Here is a 24,362-nt window from a genome sequence, read left to right on the forward strand (position 1 = left end):
GCCAAGCTTAGGATGCTGATGGGTAGTCTGGCTATGAGTTATCCCGGGCCAAGGGCGGAAGAAGAGAGGAGGGAGGAAGAGCGGCGCACAGGCATTGGCTATTCCCAAGGAAATGACTGGGGAAGAAGCCGGGCTGGAGGAGGCGACGTGCAGCAAAGTGCGTACTGTAAAGAGCACGAGACGATTTCGGTAGAGGATCGGCTTCTCTGGGGAAAGGAAAAATGGCAAGTCGAAAAATGGGAGCAGAAATGCATGTGGAAATGACGTCCATTTGATTCTCTCCGTTCACCCGTTGCCATGCCCTTTTCTTCCACTCCCTGCAGCTTTTGTAGGTTGTAGACACCTCCTGTGAAGTTCTATACACTTGGTAAACGTCTTCTATGTTTTCCTTGCTTCTCTAATGCTCGTTTACTGTCTTTCTACGCTTCGTTGCTAGTTTCATTCCACCGAGAACTCACGAACCAAAATGCGTACCTCGGCACATATCACGTGATTTGTCGCTCTGCCGGAAAGGGAAAGGTCTGGATTCGATGTGACTCACGAGGATTATTCGGAACCGACTTCGACAGATTCAAAAGTCACCGATCATGAAGCCGTCAGAAGTACCTCCGTATCAACCTCGACATCTTTGATACTCGTACCGAAGACATCGACGATGATGGTGATGATGGTGATGATGGTGATGATGGTGATAATGATTGCTCGCAAGAACGCTAGCAATATATACATAGAGTGCTCTGGAAACATGGCCAAGGTACTTCACACACACCGCACGTAGCCACAACATACCCCCCAACACCGGCCCATCATTGCATTGAGACTCGGTGGCCTCGAAATGCTGAAGTAGAAATCCGCAACGCCACCCATAATTGCATCTGGGCCCTTCGATGTCGGTAATCTACTGTCCTGGAACTTTCGCAAAGAATAATGCACCTAAAAAGGATACTGCGTATCACATCAGCCATACCCGTGGCAATACTTCCGGATCCTCCCGACCAGCCACCATCATGCACCCTGCTCGGATCCGGAAAGTATGGCCAGGTCAGCCTCATCTGCGGAATCAGGTCTTGACTCATCGGAGCCCTCCTGAATCATATCGTTCAAATCGCCGAGGTCGATCTGTGTGGCTTTGGCAAATGTTTCCCACGGAGTTAGAGTACCCAGGGCTCGTTTCATATGCATCGGGATAAACGATAGTCCGTATACATAGCTGGCATTGACCCAACCGAAGCTGTCAACTGTTAGCACACGCTCACCCACAACCTTTTGGTACAACAGAGTGTACTCACCCTTCCCTGGGCACACCTTTGAAGTCGGCGCCTTGGTTACCATATTCTGCCTCAACTTTGTGTGGATCGAGCTCACGAGTCACGTTGTACTTCTCTACGACCACACCGTTGAAGTCAACAAATGCTTTGGTCACCATGTACAACCATTTGTACGCCAGTCGCTGTGCCTCCTCAATGTATCCATATTTGATCAAGCCACCCCATGCCAGAATCTGCTGAGGAGCCCAACCGAAGGGATAGTCCCATTGGCGATTGGGACGATCAAGTCCGACTTCGCCGCGAGAAGCCTCTGTGCCGGAAACCAACCCTCCAAAGCAATCAAATTTGGGAAGTGCATTCAGAACCAAGGCAGCGGCTTGTCGTGGTGATGCACATACTGCCCACATGGCCCAGAATGTCGTCGCGCTTTCGTAGTCGGTGCGCTTCTTGTTGACAGTATCATAGTCAAAGTACATTCCCTTGGCTTCGTTCCAGAAGTATTTGTCCATTCGAGCCCGGCGCAATTTAGCACGACGCTCCCAGGTGGCAGAAGTCTCCACGGTGTCGTTCTTATTGGCCTCGCATCGGAACTCCTCAGGCATACTCAGCTTATTTTGAAAATGCTTTCGAATGCACCAAGCGATGTCGCACTCATACTTGTAGAGCAAGGAGTTCAGATCAACCGTGGCTAAGTTGGCTGCACAACCTTCAAGACGGTAGGACGTGTCATGGCCAGACTCTCGAACGGCACGATCATGAAGGAAGTACTCATCAAGCTCAGGCTCATGTACTTGCTCCTCGTTGTATGCCTTGACAAATTCCTCGAATGTCATGCCATGCTTCTTAGCATACGGGGTGAGGATATGCACAAAGTGGGATGCCTCGGTCTCCGGAGGAACCCCCAGACCGTCGGGGCGGTAGCGCGATAGCCCTGTTGCAGGATCAAGACGAGGTGCCGACATCCAGACGCTGTAGTATTCCTTGATAGCTGCTCGAATGGCCAGTTTCAAGAATTCCTCGGCACCGTGTTCTGATTTGATCTTGTCGTAGACCTTCAGCGCCATGTCTGTCAAAAAGGGTGGCTGAGATCGAGTCAGATAATACGACCGGTTGGCATTCAAGATCTTTCCATAATGTTGGATACAAAAGGCAAAGTTGATGACCATAGACTTGGCGATGTCTATTTTGCCATTCTCAATGAGACCGATGGACTCCATGTAGCTGTCCCAACCGTAAAGCTCGTTGAAGCGACCGCCCGGGACAATGAATGGCTCTCCTTTGAGTGTTTCTTTGCCGTTGATCATGGTCTTCTTCATCGCAAGTGCTAGGATACCTGGAGAATCATTCAGGCTCCGGACATATTGCGCAGTGATTGGGCCTTCGGGGAGCCATCGGACGTCCAACCTCAACTCAGGACGGTCTTTTGCCACGTGAGTATAGTATTCAAACTGCTCCGGACAGCCACGAGGGATGTAGATACGTGGTCTAGGATCTTGGGTCCAATCTTTAGGATCGCGGCCGGCTTTCTCAATGGTGTTAGCATCGAGCGTGCGCGTCAAGTTGTTCCAGAACTCGTCTCGGATGCGACGTGAAAGACGATCCACAGGATTTTCACTGAGACGGGATCGATGTATTTTCACCACCTTTTTGCCCAAATCTTGTGCCAGAGTCAATTCTTGGAGAAGATTGCTGATCATATAATTGCCTCGAATGTCGGTCGATCGATATCCAGCGGAGGCTAGCGTGCCCAAAGTGATATGCTTTCACACAATCAGCTATTGAATATTGTGTAGAGGACATGTGGGCTTACCTTAGGGCCATTGTCCTCTATGGTGATCTGCTGGTTGTTGTCGTGGTCCTCTCTTTCTAGGAGATCCCTCAAGGTGCGCTCCACGTCCACCAAAAGCTCCTGGTGCTGTTGAGTGTGTTCATCTAGTATAGTCTGGGCTTAGTAGGTTGGTCCAGGTAGCGACAAATGTAGTACGAACCGTGACTTGTCCGACGTGCGGGATAGCTGCCTTTAGCAGAGAGGAAATTGGTTTCGCGAGCAGGTTTTATGTACTGTCCTTCGTCAGTCGACGCACTGTTTGTTGTTGTGCAGCCCTCCTCACCGATGAGATAGCTCTGTTCCGGTTGCCCAGTAATTGATGTCTAACTGAGTCTTCATCAAAGTAAACAGAGGGGGAGGAATAAGGGTCACGCCGTTCTATAGACGAGCTTCGTCTTCGATTGTGCCCATGTGACAAGCTCATGACCGCCGAAGTGGTCTACGATGTCAGCAGCAAGCAAAGTCAAATCCTCCCAGAGTCAATTACCAGGGTGGTGTCTGGGTATGTGGTGGGATGTGACAAGAACGCAGGCGATATTATGAGGTCGAGATTCGGGCTGACAGGGGCCACCGATGATGTCGTTTTGGACCCGCTTCAGATTTTGATCGGCTTATATCCGACGGTGGGCGTGGAGCGCCAGTGGGATTGTGACCTCGGCCCCCAGGCACACGACCACAAGGTGCGGGAGGAATACGAGAGTTGATGATTTGGCAAGAAAGTGTAAGGGATCGGACGCGGGGTTTCGAAGGAATGGTTGAGTGGTATTGGTAAAGAATGGTAAAGAATAGTCGAAGCGGTGAGAGAGGGATTGAAGTACTGAGGCGAGGTCGATAGGTAGTGAAGTTGACAGTGCGAGTGGTCGTCGACACGATATGTGACGAAGGGTTCGCAGAAAGGACTGTCTTGCTCGTAGTGGCTCTTGTGTACAGACGAACAATATTTCACGATGTGAGGAAGAAGTGACGATTAAGAAAGAAAGAAGAGAAAGAAGCAGGAAATTACCACTTGGGTCAGCTGGACCAAATGTTGAGACAGCCAAAACACACAAAAAAAGGCCTCCAAGCGGTGAGGCCGATGGCTCAATAATCAACAGCCTTATCTCTGCCGACCTGGCACCAGTTTTTCCCACTCTCTCTCTCTGAATAAGTAGCATTGAGCATCAAGCATTGAGACTTGTCGAGTCAATTACATGCAGGGTCTGACAGGGGGCGATCACTGTATCTGGACATCGCACCGCATGAGGAAATTCTCGGAGTCCGTGCTGCTATTTCTCGTAACAATGGCTCAGATATCGACAAGGCTGCGGTGTGACAGATGACAGTGGCTGTTCTTTCGTTGTACCATTCTTAGCGAGCACCAATGCATTAAGAATTGGGGGATTTTGATACTCAACAGAGCCTTGGAACCCCCACGACCGTGTAACCGTCTTAGCTCTCGCCCTTCTTACAATAGAGGGGGCTTTTTCAGACTACCCAATCAAGGCTTGTCCTAGTCAGGTTTTTTTACTCATATTGCGCCATCCGCCTACGGGGTAGTACAGTTGCACATGCCAGGCACCAAAGTGTTTTTTCCATCTTTGCACAACCGAAATCCCGAAGATCTGGGGGATCTGAATTTGGCGTCTTAGCACTACGGCAGGCACCTCGAATGGCTTTTGTGCGGCAATTGGTCTCTGTCATGCCAATTGTACTCGGCACATGTACCTAGGTACCTCAAGTACCTAGCCTGTACTGAGTTTCTGTATACAGATATATCAGATACTCCATCTTTCTACCCTGTACCGGAGACAAGTCTCAGATTGAGCTGCTGTCGATCCTCAGGCCCTGGACACACACGTCGACACCATCCACACCAGCTGCGCATGATTCCTTGAGATTCCCTCTCCAAGTATTTGCCACTTTCCCTTTCGTCCTCATACTCCCAGACTGTGGCACCTACCTTGACTCGTTTCTTCACCTTTTTTTTAACAACCCCACCAATGCCCTCGATTTCTTGCTGCAAATAGCCGGGCTTATTGTTGACATAGTCTGGGGTACCAGTCCGACTCGGACCACTACCCTCAGCATCATCACAACCCTTGCCTTCGGAGCATTCTATCTCGACCCAGCACACGGCTTTCCCGCTACTTTCAAGACAGTCTTCGCCGCGCCCACACTTCTGGCCTTGGTTACCGACCCCTAATCCGGTTCCCAAACCACCGCCGATGTGCGTGGAATATCTCGATCTCCAGGTCCAGACTCTTTGATATGTCGTATCAGACGCTCCAAGATTCTGTGCACATGGCATACAGAGGAAAATGCCGTGCGAGTCACAAGTGCAAGGCTTTCGTAGGAAGGCCGGCGTCGTGAAAGTAATATGATATTCATGTTCTGGACCATGTTCATCGGATCCATCCTCAGAACTTGCCGTGGATGAGCCTGACACTGAGCGTTCTGACCGGATGGAACTTGCACTGGACTTGGTTGCTCTATGGTCAAAACCTGACGAGCGTAAAGGCTGCAGATGAGCCTCGATGGGTGCGTCTAAGCACGTCTTGCATAATCGTCTATATCTGTTCTTCATCCTACTGCTGCTGGGAGGTTTGGCCGTGCAGTTCCGGCAAACAACAATGCCACATCGCCTGCACGGTGCTACCAGGTCTCGGGCACAGGGGCTGAGCTTGCTTGTAACTCCTGATGATGTATAAAGCCCAACAGGTCTGTATTCTGGCCTCGCAGGAATGACAGAGCCTGGAAGGGATTGGTATTGATCACGGGAGGCTGCGGCCCCTGTAGGTAACAACGTATCATAGAGCAATTCCTCGAGCTGCGGTTCGGCTCTCTGCGCGGATAGTCTCTCGGTGAGAAGAGGAGTATCGTCGTGGACGCATCGCAGTGATTGCGTTTTAAGCTGGTGTGCAAACTGCGTCAAGCTCGCATTGACGCTTTTGCAGGTCGAGGAAAGGGCATGGAGATCATTAAGGTCAATCGAGGAGGCCAGCGATAAAGCAACACTGGATTTCTCGCGTCAGTATTCACACATTTGTAAGTGCACCAGATCATGGCATACGGATAGCACGTTAAGGCAGCTGCTAATTTGTTTGCTGTGACCGCGGTGGACTTATCGTCTGTGCTGTTGCTTCCGACTGTTGCTCCCCTGGTCACTGAGTTTAGCTGGTTCCAAGTGTGGTACGGACGCGGATCGGATTGCGCAGATCCCAAGTCATTGCCCGATCGACTGCCGGAAGCGCAGTCATCGTCTTCGAGGTCGTAGAACACTGCCATATCGGTGCCATTTGAACTGGACGTTATCACTGACGCCCAGAATGCAGGATGAAGCCAATAGTCAAAGCAGGTGCCTAGCGATACAACTGCCCCCCGTTGTATATCGAGAGAGAAGTCTTCAAGGGACCAGCTGACTTGCAGAGGCGGAACAAGATCGTGTGAGCGGGGTGAACAAGATGTGGCATCATCAAGGGAGTCGAAGATCCAGCCAGCGCCGCAAACGCCACAAAGGAATACGTTTCCCCACCAGTCACCGAAAAACAAGGGCAACTCGTATCCCAAGGCGCAAGGGAGAACCAGGGACACCCATGATGGGCTCTAACCTGCTTGTCAGTTAAGCAACCAACAAGTGTTACGAGGACCGTGCAGCATAGCATTGTACCACCAGAGATGACCATCCTCTATTGAATTGTTGCCAACATGAGCACCTATCTGAGGCCTAGTAGTCCTCGTGCGCGCCTTGGTGGCTCTATAATCATTCTCAGCCGCATACTGTAGGTTCCGAACGCCTTGCAAACGATCGCAACTAGTAGGTGTATTTCTTCGACAACGATGGCATCTCTGAAGCACATGTCTGGAAGCGGTTTCCCTCCCTCAGCTTTACCGAGGAATGAAGGACTATTCTCGTATAGGAACGGAGTACGGAACAACTATAGGTGGTCTGAATACGCAGAATAGCAGATTGACCGAGGTACGGATACGAATTACGAGGACCCCTTCGGCGCGCGTTCCACCCTCCTGGCCATCGTCAAGTGGGAGGATTTCGCAATTGGTGAAAGCAATGCGAGTAGTTACAATGTCCACAAATATCCTATTAAGCGACACCTCCTCTTTCCCAACGCCGTCCGTCGCCCCTCTCATCTCGAATGCCTTGCCCATAACTACAGGCTCTCCCGGTGGAATCTAGTTATCTACACGAACACCTTTCCTACACTCCAGGATCGATCACAAGATGGAGTCTATGAAGCTGCCAGTATTCAAGACCACGCCGGTCGACGACATTCCTACGATTGTCTCACGCCTGCGCAATACGTTCTACTCTCAAAAGACTCGTCCTGCAGAATTCAGGGTCAAACAACTCCGCAAGTTGTACTGGGCGATCGATGATCACAAAGAAGAGTTGGTGGAGGCATGTCGCCGCGATATGAACAAAGGCTATTTCGAAGCCATGGCTGGAGAAGTTAACTGGGTACAAAATGATATCGTTTTCCAGACCCAGAACCTAGAGAAATGGATGAAGGATGAAAAGCCAGCCGACATTGCTCTCACCAACCGGTTGGTGAGCCCTAGGATACGCAAGGACCCATTGGGTGTCGTTCTGGTCATCGGGTAAGATCATAAAGTTACCTCGTTGCAAGTGCCTTTGCTGATCCTCAATCAAGTGCCTTCAACTTTCCCGTGAACCTATCCTTTGGACCCATGGTCGGTGCCATCTCTGCGGGAAACACTGTGCTCTTGAAGCCATCTGAGAGCTCTCCCAATTCTGCTGCTGTTATGCAAAAGATCATGGAAGAATCTCTCGATCCGGACTGCTATGCATGCGTCCAAGGTGCTATTCCCGAGACTTCGGCATTACTGGAGCAGAAATGGGACAAAATTTTCTTCACTGGGTCTTCAAGAACTGCTAGAATCATTGCCCAGGCAGCGGCGAAGAATCTCACCCCCATTGCCTTGGAACTCGGAGGCAAGAATCCAGCATTTGTAACTAAGAAGGCAGATGCACGCTTGGCCGCTCGGAGGTTACTGTGGGCGAAGACTATGAATGCAGGCCAGCTCTGCATCAGCCAGAACTACATTTTGGTCGACAAAGATGTCGCCCCATCTCTCGTTGAGGAGCTCAAGGTTGCTATGAAGGAATTCTTCCCAGATGGTGCCAAAAAGAGCAAAGACTTCTCACGAATCATCAACACTGCTGCCTTCAACCGTATCAAGAAGATGGTAGACAACACATCTGGCAAAATAGTCATCGGCGGAACTATGGATGCCGAAGAACTCTTCATCGAGCCAACTGTGGTGCTAGTGGATGATCCGAAAGACTCTCTCATTGTAGAGGAGTCCTTCGGGCCTCTCATTCCTATACTGCCCGTGGACAACTTGGACCAAGCCCTTCAGATCGCAAATGAAACTCATGCAACGCCGCTAGGTGTCTACGCATTTGGATCGAAGGAGGAGACCAAGAAAATCCTGGATGGGACTCGCTCGGGAGGTGCCAGCATCAACGACGGAATTTTCCATGGTATCGTTCCCAACCTTGCTTTTGGCGGTGTAGGTGATTCTGGTACTGGAGCATACCGTGGCAAGGCATCGTTTGACTGCTTTACTCATCAACGGTCGATCACCACCACGCCAGGATGGATGGAGAAATTGTTAGCGGTGAGATACCCGCCCTTCTACGGCACCGACAAGCTGAAGCAATTCAACAAAATGGGCTTCCTGACGCCCGACTTTGATCGAAACGGGGACAAGAAGGTGGGCTGGCTCTGGTGGCTACTTACATTGGGTACTGCCAGCGCATCGAAAGGTGCGTCAAGGGCTGCATTAGTAGCCGGTCTCTATGTTGCAATTACCATGCTGATGCAGCGTAGGGCATTGAGGCCTGGTCTGGCATGAAGACTAAGTAATTTTCTGTAGTTGAAGTCGAATTTAGCAAGCGGTGACAATAATGAACCTCCTACTCGTACGTAGATAATTTCACAGTGACAATTTTTCCATCTGTTTTATCGCCTTCAGTGTAGTACATCCTCACCCACAGTACGGTGGCCTGGCACCCTTATCGTTATGGGCTCACCCCGGCCTAATCTATGTGCCGCGGCCTGCGCCCTTTAAGCTGGGCTTACGAGTACGAGTCTCGAGGCTGTCATAGGCATCAGCCACAGCCAAGTAATAATGCATTATTGAACTGTGAACGTCATCGCCTGCGCCCGCAATTCTTTCGGGGAGCCTGTTCAACAGCAGACAGACCATCCCGCATTTTTCTTGATACCACGATCGTCAATTGCTGCGTCTGGTTGGATCATTGCCACCGACCTTCTTCCCTGCATCTCCCTGTATCTCATTTCCGTATCTTTGGCAGACGCGTCTAAAAGTCCTTACTGTCTGCTTGCCTCTGCTGAAATTCCGACCTCACCGAATATTCTTATCGAGAGACAGCCTCACATTTCGACCTCAACATAGTCGGCCGCTTCGCAAGCACTAGCAGACTCACTGGGCTCAAGATCGAAAAGACTGTATAATGACCTCTACCTCCAATACTCCATTTGCTACACCTGGAACGTCTACACCGAACACTAGACCTGGCACACCCAGCAGCCAGCAGCCTACGCCAACCAGCGCGCCGGCGGATAACCAGCTGCAAGATGATAGCTCGAAGCTGCGAACATTTTTGGGTTTATTGAGAAAGTGAGTCATTTGCATACGAGGAGAGATTATCTCGCTGGTAGACACAAAGTCGGGCTTTACAAGAACGATAAAACTGACAAGTGGCGGTGGGCAGGTTTATCGGCGTCACAGATATCGCCAACGTCCGTTTCTCTTTGCCTTCACAATTGCTAGAACCTATACCGAATCTGGGTAAGATATATTGTTGGAAGGTGAATAAAAGCATGGGATTGACGAGATGCAGAGTATTGGCACTATCTAGATCGACCTGAGACGTTCGCAAGGTAAGAATATGCTGGATTGTGCTCCGTACATTGTCATGCAAAAGAAGATAATCTGAGACGCACATCATGGCAGTATCGGCACGTCAGACAGCGATGTTGGCCGCATGCTAGAAGTTCTGCGATTCTGGTTCACCAAAGATTTGGTTTGTGGATCTCATCCATGCTCATATGACTTTGCACTCATCCCTACCACAGAAATACGTCAAGGGAAAGCCATGCAAACCATACAATTCCACGTTGGGGGAGTTTTTCAGGGTGAGTTGTGTCATTTGGGCCATATGCGTCCCAGGATCGTTCCCGAGAGCTGTGGCTAACCTCATACATATCTCAGTGTCAATGGGAGGTGACAGAGCCAGCGCCATCAATATCTCAACCATCCAAAGCCCCACCACAACCACCGGCAGATCCATCTGGTGAGACTAGTGACAAGCCGGTACGAATATCGTTCTTGACCGAGCAGACGTCCCATCATCCTCCCGTCTCAGCATATTGGTATGATTGCCCAGAGAGAGGCATCTTCGCGCGAGGCTACGACCAGATTTCCGCCAAATTCACTGGCACATCCGTTCGTGTCGTCCCGGGCATGTATAACCGCGGCATCTTCATCACTTTAGCCAACCGGGATAACGAAGAGTATCAGCTTATCCATCCAGCCGCTTCTTTGGGTGGCCTGCTTCGTGGATCACTGTATATTTCCGTGGCAGATACTTGCTCTGTAACTTGCCCTAAAACGGGGCTCAAGTGTCTGCTGACATATGTTGAAGAGAGCTGGTTTGGTAAAGCGCAGAATCGCGTTCATGGCCTCATCTTTCGCTACGACCCCAACGATGATAAGTATACTCGGGTCAAGGATGTGCCGGATAAGGACGTCCTTGTGAAGATTGAAGGATGCTGGCAAGAACAGATCACTTACACAATCCCCAAGACTACAGCGGTCAAGGAAACCGCTGGCCTCGAACCTACATCAGATAAGCAGCTTCTGATTGACTTACAGCCATTGTTGCCGGTTCCCAAAGTCACGCCACCTTACGAGGAACAGCTTCCTCACGAATCGCGGTGGTTCTGGAAGGATGTCACAAACGCCATTCAAGAAAAGCGGTATTCTGACGCCACTCGAATCAAGCAGGACTTGGAGCAAGCTCAACGCGACAAGGCAGCTAAGCGGAAAGAGCTGAACGTCGAGTTCAAGCCACGATTCTTTACTACTGTCACCGAGCCTAACGGCAAGCCTGAGCTCACTGAGTACGGCAAGGCTACGCTCGACAAGATGCACAAGCAGACGTATCAACTCGAACATATCCCTGAGCTAGGGGTGGACGAGTAGAACTCGATGCCGTTTGGATAGTCAGTCCAGTGTCAAAAGAAGGGGCACTTGATCACAAAGTGCTGATACCTGTACCTGGAATAGAGTCGCAATGGCATAACAGTCGAGACATGTCATGTTGGAAGCATAAGCTGAGGAGGAAATATACACCTTACGAAACAACCTGAATTCCTTCTGCATGTATAGATGACAGGACGAGGAAGCACTGTCCAGGGTCGACAGTGGGAGTACTTCCCCGGCTTACTCGACCTTGTCCTTGATGTTTTTCCCCTCCCACGATAGCGTGGGATGGTTTGTTTTGTGGTGATAGATTTGGTCAGTGTCCACCTACGGAGTACAAAGCACGAGCTTTCAGCATTATTTTGTTTCTAACTTTCTCTGCCATTGTATTATTACAACTCATCTTGGGACGATACATCGTGTTTCGAGACATTCCAATGCGACAAAATGAGGAATTGCTGGCCAGGATACACGGTAATGAAGCAGGACAGACTTTCGTGAAAGATAGCTCCTTATGACGAATCGAGGGTCTTTCGCGAAACTGATGAGATTCAGAGGTTTCGAGGTCTTGTTTCCTTGCCAACGCGATACATTGAGACACTTGCGCCTGAGTGAACCAAAGAACAGGCTGTCTTAACAAGCGTCGGCAGTGATTCAGCTCGATCATTAATGGATGCGTCCTCGATATCACTTTGCTTGGGGGCTATGACTCGGCTGGGCTGCCTTACCTGACTTGCCTCCCCATATGCTTTCTAACGAAGACGAGAGATGGAGGTTGGGGCGTAGATCGAGGTGTGTGCGCCGCAGGTCTGCCTGCATAAGCCCTTCCTCTAAAGAGAGCGGCGTGTATGAGTTACGGCAACAGGTTCTTCGTCTTTTTCTTTGTACCTATTTCACCTTGAGATATACTCGCCGAGTTCCTGTTGGTGTGGGAAGGGGTCGACGTACGAGGCAGTATCCGGTACGAGTCTTGGTTAGGCAATGCAAAACTCGAGCTTGGGACGGGTGTATTTTGAATTTTGATTTTGGTGGCCGTTGCCATCTGGATCTTTTCTCGGTTTGGCCCCGCTTCGATCGCATATGCCTGATGTTGTGGTGATCGCAGACGTTGGTCTCTTCTCTCTTGTCTTGTGTCAATATTATGAACAGGTAAGTTGGGTGTGGTGTAGATGAGCCAACACGGGCGTTGATCCTCTTCCTCCCGGAATCATGATGGATGGCATTTCTCGAGGATGTGTTTCTGAATGATCAAAAGTTCGGTCTTGCTGCTCCATTCAGTCACGGCTGACGACGTTCTTTGTGGATGACGGGACGACGACGATGACGATGATGATGATGATGATGCTGATGGCAAGATAGGTTAGCTTTGTTGCTGTCGTTAGGTGTATGCCATGAGGGCCTAGTTTTCATTTCCCCCTCTTCAGTTCACATCGGAAACTCGGAGGTTCTCTACGGAGTAAGTACAGTGTTGTGTGTGGGTTTGGGTATTCTTCTTCTTCGGCGACGTCGTCCAAGTCTGTATTGGGATGCCGCGTGTGCATTCGGGTAGAACTGTAGAAGAAGGTCCTGTTTGACTATACCGAATGTGAAATCTTCGCCGTTCCTAGATGCGTAATGCAGGTGTAGTGTAAACAAGTAAACAGAGGGGCTGGATAGCGGGGTACGTCATCCTTACCTTCGATAGTACAATACATACGGAGTACAGGCGAGGCTGAATGTCCCGAAACATCCTCTAGGAGTTTTCAGTAGCGAGGGGCCAGCGTTATGCTATACTGATTATGTCAAGAAACCCGGGGGCGGAGATATAACCACGCATTCCTACCAAGTATGGAGGTTTTCCCTTTGGGGTTACAAGGGATCGATCCTGTTGTATGGGTCACGGGTTTGACTCTTTTGGGGTGGTCAGCCCGGTACAGGCGGTATCGATAAGCGGGCGACGGAGTGTGGCCAATCCTTTTTGTATAGAGTACTCCGTATGGAGTGTGGATATGATGATCGTGTACTCCGTATCAATATGTTGACCGTACGGCTGGTGAGACTCGGTCGAGATCCGAGTAAGGCTAGAGTGGACCGAACCGGATATGCAGCACCGGTACGAAGTAGAAGGATGCGTACTTGTATAGACCAGCCTCTCGTGTCGGAGGAGTAGCTGGAGAAGGGTGTTTTCTCCGTAGACCGTAAGAATATTCGCTTGTGAAACCCGCGTGGGCGGGCTGGCTTCCTTTAAGCTATACTCCGTAATAAATCGTCAAGGAGATGGTCTGGTTCGGAGATGGCCTTAGTCAGGCTAGCATGGCCGATGTATGTACCTCGTATACCGACCGAAGTGTGTATGGATATTGTAGATCTGGTAGCCGGGTTGTCTACCGTTGTTGGCGAGATCCGAGGAAACGTAACGCCCACCTGAATGGAGGACTTTCCCCTTTGGAGACCTCTCCCGAGTATGAGGTGCATATGTACGGAGTACGTACTGAGCCCAACTTCTTTTGGGTGCACATTACTGCGTACTGTCGTTTAAAAAAGGTGCTCCGGATTAGCCTACGATGCAAGTACGGAGTACAAGTCTCGTTAAAGAATTATAAACCAAGGCCCATCGGCACCGTGATGCGAGGTCGGACCGACTTATCCTCGTAAGAAAATGATCGCCAAACATGCATCGCTTCAACAGGGTCTTGTGTTGACACACCGTTTCTCACTCACACACAGACTTGTTCTTCGTACATACCGTAGAATGACGGGCGCAAATGGTGAACTTCGCGGTGCATGTCAATTTTGGTATAGCATGCGCACTGAAACCCACCAAGGAATATAATCAGAAGGATCAATTAATCCGTCGAGAGTGTTGCGTGAGATGTGAAACCTGCGTCAAAGGCGTCTCGATGGCTGGCCTTCCCGCTCGAACGTGTGTTAGTTTCATCATTCAGGCAGCCCAAAGAGCCTGGACGCATCAAGCGAAAGTGTCTGGTTGTGAAGTATCCGTACACCGTACGGAGTACAGTCTTCCTCATACGGAGTGCCGAGGACCTCTCGGCGCCGTTGTTGAATTCCCACTCCGTTCTCCGTACTTCAGGACTGGCATCTCGTGACGAATGTTCCGTGCCCCGTTGGATCAAGTTTTGACGCACACCAAATGTACCGCCCCCTAAAAGGCATAGATCTTTTTTTTTTGAACAGGAGATGAGCTGTACTGATTTTGGTAATAGGGGTAATTGCACAATTGGTTGAGGATGCCACGGGGTCCATAAGTCTCCAGAACGCTTTCCGTCCGGACCACATGGTCTGTGGAAGATTTCATCAACACGGGCTGTTAGGGCGGGTTCGAAGTGGGCTTCAAAGCAGGGGGTCAGGATGGATGCAATGAAAATCCTTTGTCGAACGTCTGAAACAGTCGCGGGAAGCCGGCTTAGGTCGGCACCCTGAAACAATATATGAAGATTCAGGTGTTTGTGGGATGGTATTGGCTGGCACCACCACTTTTCATCACCCATCCTAGCGTTGCTGGGAATGACGAAACCGGTGACAGGGATCCTAGTCTGCTCTGCTCGGGGAAACTTGTAGTTTCGCCACGCATCACCGCAGGAAGATGCTGTAAATACTGCAGTGGACGATCCCTGAGATGCTGCAGGAGTAAGGAGTTGGGCAGTGACAACGTGTACAATTCATCATGCACGACCCGCAGGACTGGGCTGGCCCAGCAACTGGTTGCTTTCTTTGGAGGACAAAGTAATTAATTCCTTTTGTTCTACTCCGTACTCCATGGTCCGTTGTCTGAGAATGGTGTCGGAGAAAACCACGATGAGATGAAACAGGCAGTTTGTTGTTGTCGGGTCACAGATGTTATTACCTCAGTCTAGACCATGCTTCGTTTCGTCTATTCCCGTACATTTTTTACGGAGTAGAAACACAATAAAGATTAACCGAGAATACTGCGATAGAACCCGGTCAAGTGCCGTTTAGTGGGAGAGCGCTGTCGGCAAGAAAGCACAAATGATCATGGCCATTTACGCTTTTGCGCATGGAGCATGGGAGATTATGGGACGGACAATTCGAACTAGGTACTCCTTATTCACCGGTACTCGCACCAGCAACCCGCGTCGAAGTTTTGTCAGGAAACAGGAGCATGAAGTGTCCGGCGGGTACAATCTGCGCTGTTTCCGTGTTGAAGACATGGTGATCAGGGTGATTATACAATTGCCACAGGGTTCAGCCACTTTATGAGGCCCCCATTCCCTCCATGATTTATAATATATGTACCGAGTACGAGACCAAGCCACTGATTACATACATGTGGCAAGTACGAGTACCACGAAAGTACAGACCGTAATCCTTCTCTTCGTATCCAGGTGGCTGACAGAAGCGAAAGGAGTGGGAAACGGGACACGAGAGCCACACGAGAGAAATCTGAGTGATCTGCGCAACTGACCAGGGTGAGGCACGAAAGGAGTTTAGAAGGATCCATCCAACATGCGTAGTCGACATTTACGAGGGGAGCCACCGCGCCAATACCGCGTGGATGTGGACGTGCTCGTCAAGTACCTGCATGATTTGCATCCCACTGGTCAAGCCGTGCAACTCCCGTCTGGTGGATGTGAAATCTCCCGGAAGGATTCTGGTGCTTCTTGAACGATCAGGAGTTTGATGACACAAAACAAAAGACCCATGTGCTCGTTCTGTGTTGGCTTTACGTTCAGAAGACGATGCTCACGCATCGGAGCTGTCGCAATCTCAAAACTGGTCCCGGTGGCTGAAGCAGGTTCGTACGCGACCAATCGCTCATGGTACTATTTCAGTCATGGGGTGATGCAGCCCAAGATCCATTCAGAAGCCTGCATATCACTTCTTTCGGAGGAGCTCGTCTTGGAGATTTGGCCGTGGTTTGTATGACAAGATGACTAGTCGGAGGCGTCATCGGTACGACAGATCATCGGACAGCCGGGAACGAGTATGCGACCGAGCTTCTGGGACGGGTGTCTTGCACAAAACAATGGGCAATGGACCGAAGCTATTGTAATTGTCATGGTTGGACGTTGATACTCCGTAAAGGACGGTCGATCGATGAGCATACGTAGCACCGAGATGCTTAGTGCTCAGGTAAGGCAGAATCTGCTTTTAACAATACTTAGCGCAACGGTTTGGGTTAGTCTGAGGCGGGCCTGGTGTGTTATCGTGGCGCTGCTGGTTGGCTACTGTTTCAAGCTTGTCCTCTCTAGGTCTAATCGTATTCCTCAAATAGCAGCGCCAAGCCCCTCTAAGCGGCCTGCGCCGCATTTCGCCATACTGTACGGTGGATGGTTTGCTATTCAGAGCCAAACAGGGCCTTAGGACCCAATCACTGGTGGTGGCCTCAGGTACCTCCCCCCATCCATGTCATCTTCTGTGCACCATCATCAACATCTGACGGCCATCTCACGAATTGCTGCATGCGTCTTGAGCTAAATCGGCGAGGATGGCGGAATTCTCAGCCTCCCACTGGCGGATGACCGTGGTACTAGCCACATAGTGGCCGGCGTGCCGTTTACGATCCACCCCTTCGGTCCCTTCCCTTCCATTTTGGAAACGACTCACGACACTTTTCTTTCTTCTCGACGAGCTAGTTCGGTCGTGCTTTTTCTCGCTCGCAAAAGAAGATTGACCATCCTCATGGTGGAAATGGGCCCCCCTGGTCCTCTCGAAGACAACCAACTCCCTAGCCTTGTCAGTATTCCCAATCCACTCACACGCTCCCCCGGTCGCTCCAATCATGAGACGATCGTCCCTTGATCAGAACGGTCCATATTTACACACCGAGCCGGCCTACGCTTGACCCAGAAGCCTCACGTCCTCTACACAGCCGCTCGGTGTTGATTGGCCGGGACCACCCTATACCTCGCGCTGCCTCTTCGCTCCTCCACGTTCAAGCTCACTAATTTCACCCTGGCTCCTGCGTGTTATTCAATTCCATGAACTGCCACTCCAACATCATACGGGCACCCATTACCCATCGCCCGTGGACAAGAATAACTCGTCGTTGTACACTTGTCGTTGCCCCGCCACGTGCCTAGGGCCTCCCTCCCCATTTCCAGCGTACTCAGCCCTGCCCAATAGGTTGCGGATGATTCTCTAGTCTCCTACCTCCCATCTTTCCACCATCAAATCGTCATTTCTTTCATCACACTTCTCTTTTCATACCCATGCTGTGGTCTCCATTTGCTCAAACAAGCTTAATCTTTTGCTTGAGGCTCAGTAAGGGGCGGAGACTTCCAAGCATTACTTCGACTCCACCCTGAAACAGTCGGCGCAGAGCTCTGGGCTCTTCGTATACTCTATATCTTCTATACCATACCCTCAATCCCGCCATGGCCCCAAAGAACCGTTCCCATACACCTCGACTTTCCGGTCCAGCTGAACCAACTTCGCCAATCCTTTCTCAGCATTCCACCACTACATTCCTTTCAGATCCTTCCAACCATCATCGTCACAGTCGTCGTGGCTCTCGGGACAGCCTTCGCAACATATCTTCAGCTCAGTTGCCTACTCCCGACACGCTTGCCTCGACGCGGTCGCCTATAGCACCCGACTCCCCCCATTCTACTCTCGAAAGTTCTAACTCTCGTCGTGAAAGTGTTTCGACCATGAGGACTTCGTCGATTTCCCTCGACGGGCCTCCTGCCTGCACGCCCACAGGCCGTGTCAGCAAGGCGAAGAAGGGCAAGAGAGTCCATGCTTGTGAATTCCCTGGATGTGGAAAGGTAAGTCTGACTCGAACAGCAAACCCCCAATTCAAGGCCAACCACTTGATCTTTAGGAGGACCTGGCTGACGATCAAGTAGGTCTTCACAAGAGCAGAGCACAGAAGGTGAGTCCAGATTGGACAGCTCGTATGGGGGCGATGCCCTTACTCACATTTCGACAGGCGGCATGAACTCAATCATAACCCTGAGGCGTTGTTTCCTTGCACTCGTCCTGGGTGCAGGAAAGCATTTCATCGTCTTGACCTTCTGCAACGACATCAAGAGAGACAGTGAGTATTTTTCATATACCTCTTGAAGCGTTTTTGGTTCGTACATCTAACCATATGACAGTGATCTCGAAAACTCTGCTCCCTCTCCAGGGCAAATGAGCCAGACACCGCAGATGTCAGTGTCCTCAGAACCGCCTTCTTCAGTCATGCCTGCCGCAGTTATGAGCAGTCCTCAAGCTGGCAGAAGTGCTCCGAGAACCTCTGCCGGCGCATTGTCGATTGGATCCCTTGTTCACCCCCAAACAGACTATCGCTACGGCATGGGAACGCCAGCATTCAATGGATTTGCCCGGCAACCCATGCAATTTATTCCCGGTTTCAATTCTTCTGATGATTCTTTGTTCTATACCCCCGAGAGCAGCCAGTCTCCTGTTTCAGATTATTATGGGCGATATGCTCACCGCCAAAGCATCTCTTCCTCTTCTTCAGTTGCTGCCTTTGAGCCGAACGGAACCTCTCCTTTGATCGGTGGAACCATTCCAGGTCCATGGGCTCCTTCTTCCGCCCCTCCTAGCATTTTGCCATCAAACATGCTCGATGATGGCGCATACCTTCCCGTTAGTTCCCCTTTTCTTTGGGTTGATGCGTATACTGAAGCTGATCAGTCTCCTGCAGACTCTTCCCTACCGATACCCCTCTCCGACCTGGATGGCTACGAATGGTCTGTCATTCGAGGAGAACTATCAAATTCCTCTGGACTTTTATCAGGAGATTCCCCAACCGGTGTATCCGACACTATAAGGTGGCATTGTCTTGACCACTATTGGCAATACTTTCACCCTCATTTCCCGATTGTCCACCGGCCCACGTTCCTACCTACAAAGCCAAGCCCGCTTCTTGCAAGTGCCATGTCAGCAATTGGATCACAATATGATGATCGACCGGACGCAAAGCAATATTCCTTGACGCTGTTGGAGATTGCGACAAAGCTGCTGAGAAGGCGGGACAGCATTACGAGTCGATCACGATTGGCGGACCTACAGACCGTTTTCTTGCTTGAAGTCTTGAGCAAGTATTGCTCCAGGAGAGTGGAAGTAGAGATGTCGGCTCGATTCCGGTCTCTCTTTGCCAGTCTCGATCAAGCGCGTCGAACATTGGCCACGGATCCTCTAGCAGTCTTCAGAACTCTCCGGAAAGATAGGACTTCGGAAGATATTTCGCGAGCTCACAAGTTTTGGCTCGATCATGAGACACGGAGACGGATTCTCCAAGCGTCGACCGTACTGGATCATCAACAGGTGACCTTGTTCGAACAACCGCCGACGATTGTTCAACACGGGCGACCCAGGAGGACCACAAGCCCGAGTCTACGGTGCAACATTCCTCTGCCTTGCTCCGAAGAACTTTGGGAAACCAGTCCCATCGAGAATTGGGTCCAGATGGCCGCGAACACGGACGCATTCAAGCCACGGTCGCATCGGCAAGACTCGAGTATCACATCAACCCCCGACTATTTTCAGAGCCTGGTCAGTATGGTAGCCTGCCAAGGGTTGCCTGACCAGGCACCAACTCGGCAGGAGCGACTAGGAGACGCAGCGGCCTATATGGCTTTCAACCGGCATGCCTTGGAGATGGCCCGGAATACGCCTATCAGGCAGTTGCTCGTGACCAGTGGCGAGTCCTGGATCTTGGGGAAGAAGTTGGAAAACGAGGCCGAGTTCCAGGACGCCAAACGCGTCCTGAGGGCCTGGGCCGATTCCAACTTCCAAAGTCGGATTGCCATGTGGCATGCCACCCAGCTGATTCGCAGCCGTGTCAAGTTTTCATATTCCGAACCTACGAGGACCGAACTGGTGGTCACGTTCCAGGAAACCCATATGCTCCAAGAGCCGTGGGTCTTGTACCTTGCGGCGCTCGTTTGTTGGGCTTACGGCCTTTCGGCATCGGCGGCAGCCTTGGATGGCAACGGACAAGGTTCGGGCGCCGGCTCAACAGCCAGCGATCCACATTCCAACCCATCTCGAACGCCGAGTTCGTCTTCGGCACATCCGGCGCTCCTCGACTCTCACGAAGCTGCGTATTCGATGAGAGAGTATCTCAAGGCCACCGACGTCGACAAGGTGGACGGCATTCTCGGCGTCGACCCAGATATGTTTGGTCGGACACATGGTCTCCTCGAAGTCATTCGACTGAACAAGATTGGTTCACTTCTAGGAGGACTCATGAACGAAGCTGAAAGGGTTCTTTATCGACTTGTAGAGGGAAGGAGTCGTTTGTCACATTTTTAGAGCAAGTAAAAGCGGGAGAGATGTGTGTGTTTTTTTGGGGGTTTCTGATTCCAGCATTTTTCTTTCCCTGAGATTGGGCTTTCTTGGGTTGGGGGGAACCATTCTGTCACGACCATGATGACCACGTTTATGACGACTACGAAAAGATTTGTTGTTTGATAGGTTTTTGTTTTTTTGTTTTTGACTTTCTGATCGTTTGGTTTATCTTGTGGACTTTAGGATACCAGCAGAGGTGTTTTGATACCATGGCTACCACTGTACAGAGAACCTCAGCGTATGGCGTGTTGGGCTTTTTGTTTTCAAATCGAATCCGGAAAGACCTTGAAAGATGTTGTTTGTTTTTCTTGGGAAAGCGAGCCCTGGTTCAATGGGCATTTTGATCCCCCGGGCGAAAAATTCATGAACATAGTCACACTACGGAGTATTCTCTCTGGTGGGAGAATCGATCCTTCCCTTTGGGACAATTTTACTTCGATGATACGAGGGAAAGTTACTTATTTCGCAAGTTGTTTCAAGAAACAAGTCTGCGGAGGAGTATCGAAAGTCCTGATTCATTTCGTGTTGACCTTCCTCCATACTCTTGATGCTCCTTGCACCAAGGTTGGTTTTTTTTGTAAAATTACTAGACTTTCTAGGTAATAACGGAGTAATCGTAACGGAAATACCAGTGATGGTAAGCCGCCCTCCCAAAAAGAGAGAGAAAACCCACCGAACGAAACGAAACCAACAAGTCGAACGGGGTTGGGGGGGGGACAGGGGTTAGGGATGTGAATGCCTCAATGAAGTATTTGTGGGATGTTGGTTTTGGTTAGTTCAATACGGAGTGACTCTTTCGTGGTACGGAGTAAGGTACTTCTCCGTACAGTAAGTGATACCTCGTACTATGTTGTTTCGTAAACAACGAGTGGGGTTACGAGCTTCGAGTTTCACGAAACGAGGTACCGAGTACGGACAAGGTCGAGGATGACTCCCGTACTTGGTTTGTATAGTAAGTGCTATATTTGGCTACCAATGGGGGTAGATAGCTAAGGAGGTAGATAAATGAATTGCTTTTTTTGCTTTTGCTTGCAATCTTGTAACAACAACAACAAATGGCATATCCCCGTTCGCCGCACTCCGTACAAAAGTGTGTCTCTACGAGAAAGGTTCGGTTCCAGTAGGATGAATTATCTCTCCGAGAAACAAGCGCCTCTACTCAAAATGAACGAGGTGAACGAGATTCATTGCGGATAAACGAGCGAAAAAAATGCAACCTGTACAGTACAATGATTGCGACTCCATTATAACAGAGTTCAAGCCACTTACATTTCGATTTGACCTAGTTCAACACAATTGTTGGAAAAAAAAGGATGATGGGACGCCTGAAGAAAAGAAAGAATCAAGAAGGACACCTTCCAAACACGGATTACTGTATTATAGTACGGAGCAGTACACCACACAAAACGAAGAGATTCTCCCTTCCCCCCCCTCCCCCCTCCCCCTTGCAGATCATTTCCACGAGCCGCTCAAGTCCAAAAGGAAAAACAAAAATTATGCAAACTTGCAAAGCTACCTTGAAAACACAAAGGTAGGTTTTGGCGAAGCTCCTCCAGGTACTCCCCCCTATCCTGTACAAGTTGGCCAGAAAACAGGGGGGGATGGGGGGAGGGGGGAGTGGTCCCATTCGTTCCCTAGTGATCAACTCCGTACAGTACTCTGTAGTGGGCCTCAAAGTTCGGAGCAACTTCGAAATGCCCCTAAACGATTTTGGGTAGTAGGGCATCATTGAACGATTGGATTGATTTGGGGACCACATTTACTGTACAGTATGTACGGAGTAACTTTTTTTGGGAAGGTTTCTCGCTACCTTGTACTGTACAAGTAGGTGTTTGCGTGCATCAGGGGGGTGGATTCTTCGTTTGGGTCCGAGCAGGTGCGTGCACTTACGAGTCATGTTGTCCCCTTCAACAGAGACAGACAGAGAGACAGAGAGAGAGAGAGAGAAAAACCCAAGGCCGGTTCAAAAGCCGTTACGAGTAGCCCTTTTTTTCCCGGCCTTCTTCTACAGACTACAGAGTAGACATTTCAGTATGTTCTGAAAAAAAAGAAAGATAAATGTACTGTGGGGACATTCACGACTCCGGGGTGAGACCGATCAACCTTCTCCGGATATTTCACACTTTTGTTGTTGATCCTCTACGTGTTGTTATGTTCTGGGATGGGAAATGTTGTTCAAGTCTGAAAGAATAAACACAGTTTGAAGACTTCATCTACTCAGAGGACGCTTTTTCATGACTGCGAAATAACACCTGCCTCATCAATACCCATAACACCCTTTGCTTCGATGATCTTGCATGAAATCAATCCAAACTCTTGTCATTTTCTCATGACCGAATGTTCACCTACCCCCCCAAGTTGGAGCTTCTTCTGTCGGTCTCTGACCTCTTTCCAATTATCTCTCGCCCAGACCAAAACATCACTGAACCTGTCTTCTTGGAATGCCTTCCTGACTTCTGCTAGCGAAGCAGCGTCCGCGTCTCCAACCCCAGCGATGTCGCTCTTCATTCTCCTCACGACATATCCAACTTGAGTTCCGCTGATGGGTAAGGTCTCCCTGATGTCCCTCCATAACTCATCGACTTTGACCTGTCCCGCCCATTTCTCTCTCCTGTCGTCAAAGTCTTTCGTGAAATCTCCTCCAAAGTACTTCTTTGCGTCCTCAACGACCTCGTCTCGGGTTAGATGGGCGTCCTTGCCAGGCTTGTCGTGTACGTGGGCAGGCAAGTACGTGTTGATCCAGTAGCGAAATGCAGGACGCTTGTTGAACCTTGCACGGTCTTTGTGCTTGCGTCCTGTGCCGAGATTTTGTTTGTCGGGGCCATCACCGCCTTTAGCATCTTGCTGTCCTCGGTTTCGTTCCTGCTCCCACTGATCCCTATTTCTCCAACGTCCAGGATCATGGAATCGACAAGTCGTCGCGTAAGCCATCATCTCATCCAAGGTGTCGAAAGGCTTCTCGTACTGATGGGTATCAAGACCGAGGTAATCAAGGACCAGCTTGGGATCACTGGTCATCTGCACCCGCGACTGAACTTTGTTGTGAGGTTCTACCTCTTCGATGCGAAGTTCAAGGCCCTTTGCGCATGTCAGTCCGGCATGTCGGATGATACCACCAAGCATGCTCCATAGATCACCGTGAGATTCGATGAATAGATGCCATTTGAAAGATTGTTCATCGTGGCAAATACGAATATCAACTTGGCAGAATCTCTTCTCAGGGTCTGGCAGACTCGGTGCATATGATGCCTTGGGCTCGGGATGTGGTGTAGGATTATCGTTAGCCTTGCACAGTTCCTTTTCCCGATCTTTCCCTTCATCGCCGCTCGCAATGTTGTCAAATTGCTCAGGCCAGGGCAGAGCGAAATGAAACATTGACCAGCTTCCCATACTCTTCGATCTATGTGCTTCCAGGATGTCAGACAGATCCCTGCGAATGATAGGCCGAGAGATGTTCAGCGGCTCAGCGACCAAGACATCAATGTCCCCATGACTTTTCTTCGCGGGAGCTTCGGGAGGGATTCCAACGAATTTGAAGTGAGGCTCGAGCAGACGCAGTACGTGAGAGGAGACGTGGTGGTAAACTTCTGGGGGCATTCGCGGCGTGGACAGACCATCCTCCTTGAATACCAACCCTCCCATGGTGTCGAAATCGAAATACCGATGATTTTTGCTAGAAAGGATTGAAGTTATGCTGAGATGCAGATTATGAAGAAAAAGTGAAATGACTCAACATCATCCCTACCAAAGTT

General features: G+C 50.2%; 7 protein-coding genes across 9 annotated transcripts; 4 read left to right on the plus strand and 3 right to left on the minus strand.

Moving 5' to 3' along the window:
• Positions 1–654: 654 nt before the first annotated feature.
• On the minus strand, positions 655–4,192 carry PV06_04385 (uncharacterized protein). The gene is made up of 5 exons (XM_016405274.1): positions 3,380–4,192; positions 3,257–3,329; positions 3,079–3,200; positions 1,290–3,028; positions 655–1,231 (listed from the first exon to the last, which is right to left on the minus strand). Exons 1-5 carry the CDS (start codon positions 3,518–3,520, stop codon positions 1,006–1,008), a joined length of 2,301 nt encoding a protein of 766 aa, XP_016263480.1. The 5' UTR covers positions 3,521–4,192; the 3' UTR covers positions 655–1,005.
• Positions 4,193–4,736: 544 nt separating this feature from the next.
• Positions 4,737–6,538, minus strand: PV06_04386 (uncharacterized protein). The gene is made up of 2 exons (XM_016405275.1): positions 6,146–6,538; positions 4,737–6,089 (listed from the first exon to the last, which is right to left on the minus strand). The coding sequence occupies exons 1-2, from the start codon at positions 6,358–6,360 to the stop codon at positions 4,868–4,870; spliced, it is 1,437 nt and encodes a 478-aa protein (XP_016263481.1). The 5' UTR covers positions 6,361–6,538; the 3' UTR covers positions 4,737–4,867.
• Positions 6,539–7,182: 644 nt separating this feature from the next.
• PV06_04387 lies at positions 7,183–9,053 on the plus strand. Of its 2 annotated transcripts, XM_016405277.1 has the most exons (3): positions 7,183–7,689; positions 7,743–8,881; positions 8,946–9,053. In XM_016405277.1, the coding sequence occupies exons 1-3, from the start codon at positions 7,313–7,315 to the stop codon at positions 8,951–8,953; spliced, it is 1,524 nt and encodes a 507-aa protein (XP_016263483.1). In that variant the 5' UTR covers positions 7,183–7,312; the 3' UTR covers positions 8,954–9,053. The 2 variants fall into 2 exon arrangements, with proteins under 2 accessions (XP_016263483.1, XP_016263482.1); XM_016405276.1 differs by having other exon boundaries at positions 7,743–9,053.
• A 284-nt stretch (positions 9,054–9,337) lies between these two features.
• PV06_04388 lies at positions 9,338–11,807 on the plus strand. 2 transcript variants are annotated; one of them, XM_016405278.1, is made up of 6 exons: positions 9,338–9,759; positions 9,854–9,930; positions 9,983–10,022; positions 10,096–10,165; positions 10,218–10,277; positions 10,354–11,807. In XM_016405278.1, the coding sequence occupies exons 1-6, from the start codon at positions 9,593–9,595 to the stop codon at positions 11,344–11,346; spliced, it is 1,407 nt and encodes a 468-aa protein (XP_016263484.1). In that variant the 5' UTR covers positions 9,338–9,592; the 3' UTR covers positions 11,347–11,807. The 2 variants fall into 2 exon arrangements, with proteins under 2 accessions (XP_016263484.1, XP_016263485.1); XM_016405279.1 differs by having other exon boundaries at positions 9,983–10,165.
• Positions 11,808–17,681: 5,874 nt separating this feature from the next.
• PV06_04389 (uncharacterized protein) lies at positions 17,682–19,087 on the plus strand (the record flags this gene model as incomplete). The annotated part of the gene is made up of 5 exons (XM_016405280.1): positions 17,682–18,074; positions 18,156–18,181; positions 18,239–18,346; positions 18,408–18,903; positions 18,962–19,087. The coding sequence occupies 5 exons, from the start codon at positions 17,682–17,684 to the stop codon at positions 19,085–19,087; spliced, it is 1,149 nt and encodes a 382-aa protein (XP_016263486.1).
• A 298-nt stretch (positions 19,088–19,385) lies between these two features.
• On the plus strand, positions 19,386–20,980 carry PV06_04390 (uncharacterized protein; the record flags this gene model as incomplete). Its single annotated transcript, XM_016405281.1, has 1 exon — positions 19,386–20,980. A coding segment is annotated over one exon (1,189 nt), but the record flags the coding sequence as incomplete, so codon positions are not given.
• Positions 20,981–22,833: 1,853 nt separating this feature from the next.
• Positions 22,834–24,351, minus strand: PV06_04391 (uncharacterized protein). Its single transcript, XM_016405282.1, has one exon. It carries the CDS (start codon positions 24,250–24,252, stop codon positions 22,930–22,932), a length of 1,323 nt encoding a protein of 440 aa, XP_016263488.1. The 5' UTR covers positions 24,253–24,351; the 3' UTR covers positions 22,834–22,929.
• Between the last annotated feature and the right edge of the window lie 11 nt (positions 24,352–24,362).

Source organism: Exophiala oligosperma (genome assembly GCF_000835515.1).
Source record: "Exophiala oligosperma strain CBS 72588 unplaced genomic scaffold supercont1.4, whole genome shotgun sequence".
NCBI lineage: Eukaryota > Fungi > Ascomycota > Eurotiomycetes > Chaetothyriales > Herpotrichiellaceae > Exophiala > Exophiala oligosperma.

Excerpts from the sequence above, each read along its gene's own strand:
- PV06_04385 (XM_016405274.1), bottom strand. The coding sequence starts at position 3,520 with ATGAGCTTGTCACATGGGCACAATCGAAGACGAAGCTCGTCTATAGAA. Across the intron at positions 3,330-3,379 it reads GGAACAGAGCTATCTCATCG|TACATAAAACCTGCTCGCGA; the intron begins GTGAGGAGGGCT and ends GACGAAGGACAG. Across the intron at positions 3,029-3,078 it reads TAGAGGACAATGGCCCTAAG|CATATCACTTTGGGCACGCT; the intron begins GTAAGCCCACAT and ends ATTGTGTGAAAG.
- PV06_04386 (XM_016405275.1), bottom strand. The coding sequence starts at position 6,360 with ATGGCAGTGTTCTACGACCTCGAAGACGATGACTGCGCTTCCGGCAGT. Across the intron at positions 6,090-6,145 it reads GCTGCCTTAACGTGCTATCC|TGTTGCTTTATCGCTGGCCT; the intron begins GTATGCCATGAT and ends CGAGAAATCCAG.
- PV06_04387 (XM_016405276.1), top strand. The coding sequence starts at position 7,313 with ATGGAGTCTATGAAGCTGCCAGTATTCAAGACCACGCCGGTCGACGAC. Across the intron at positions 7,690-7,742 it reads GGTGTCGTTCTGGTCATCGG|TGCCTTCAACTTTCCCGTGA; the intron begins GTAAGATCATAA and ends TCCTCAATCAAG.
- PV06_04388 (XM_016405278.1), top strand. The coding sequence starts at position 9,593 with ATGACCTCTACCTCCAATACTCCATTTGCTACACCTGGAACGTCTACA. Across the intron at positions 9,760-9,853 it reads TTTTTGGGTTTATTGAGAAA|GTTTATCGGCGTCACAGATA; the intron begins GTGAGTCATTTG and ends GGCGGTGGGCAG. Across the intron at positions 10,278-10,353 it reads CGTTGGGGGAGTTTTTCAGG|TGTCAATGGGAGGTGACAGA; the intron begins GTGAGTTGTGTC and ends TACATATCTCAG.
- PV06_04391 (XM_016405282.1), bottom strand. The coding sequence starts at position 24,252 with ATGGGAGGGTTGGTATTCAAGGAGGATGGTCTGTCCACGCCGCGAATG.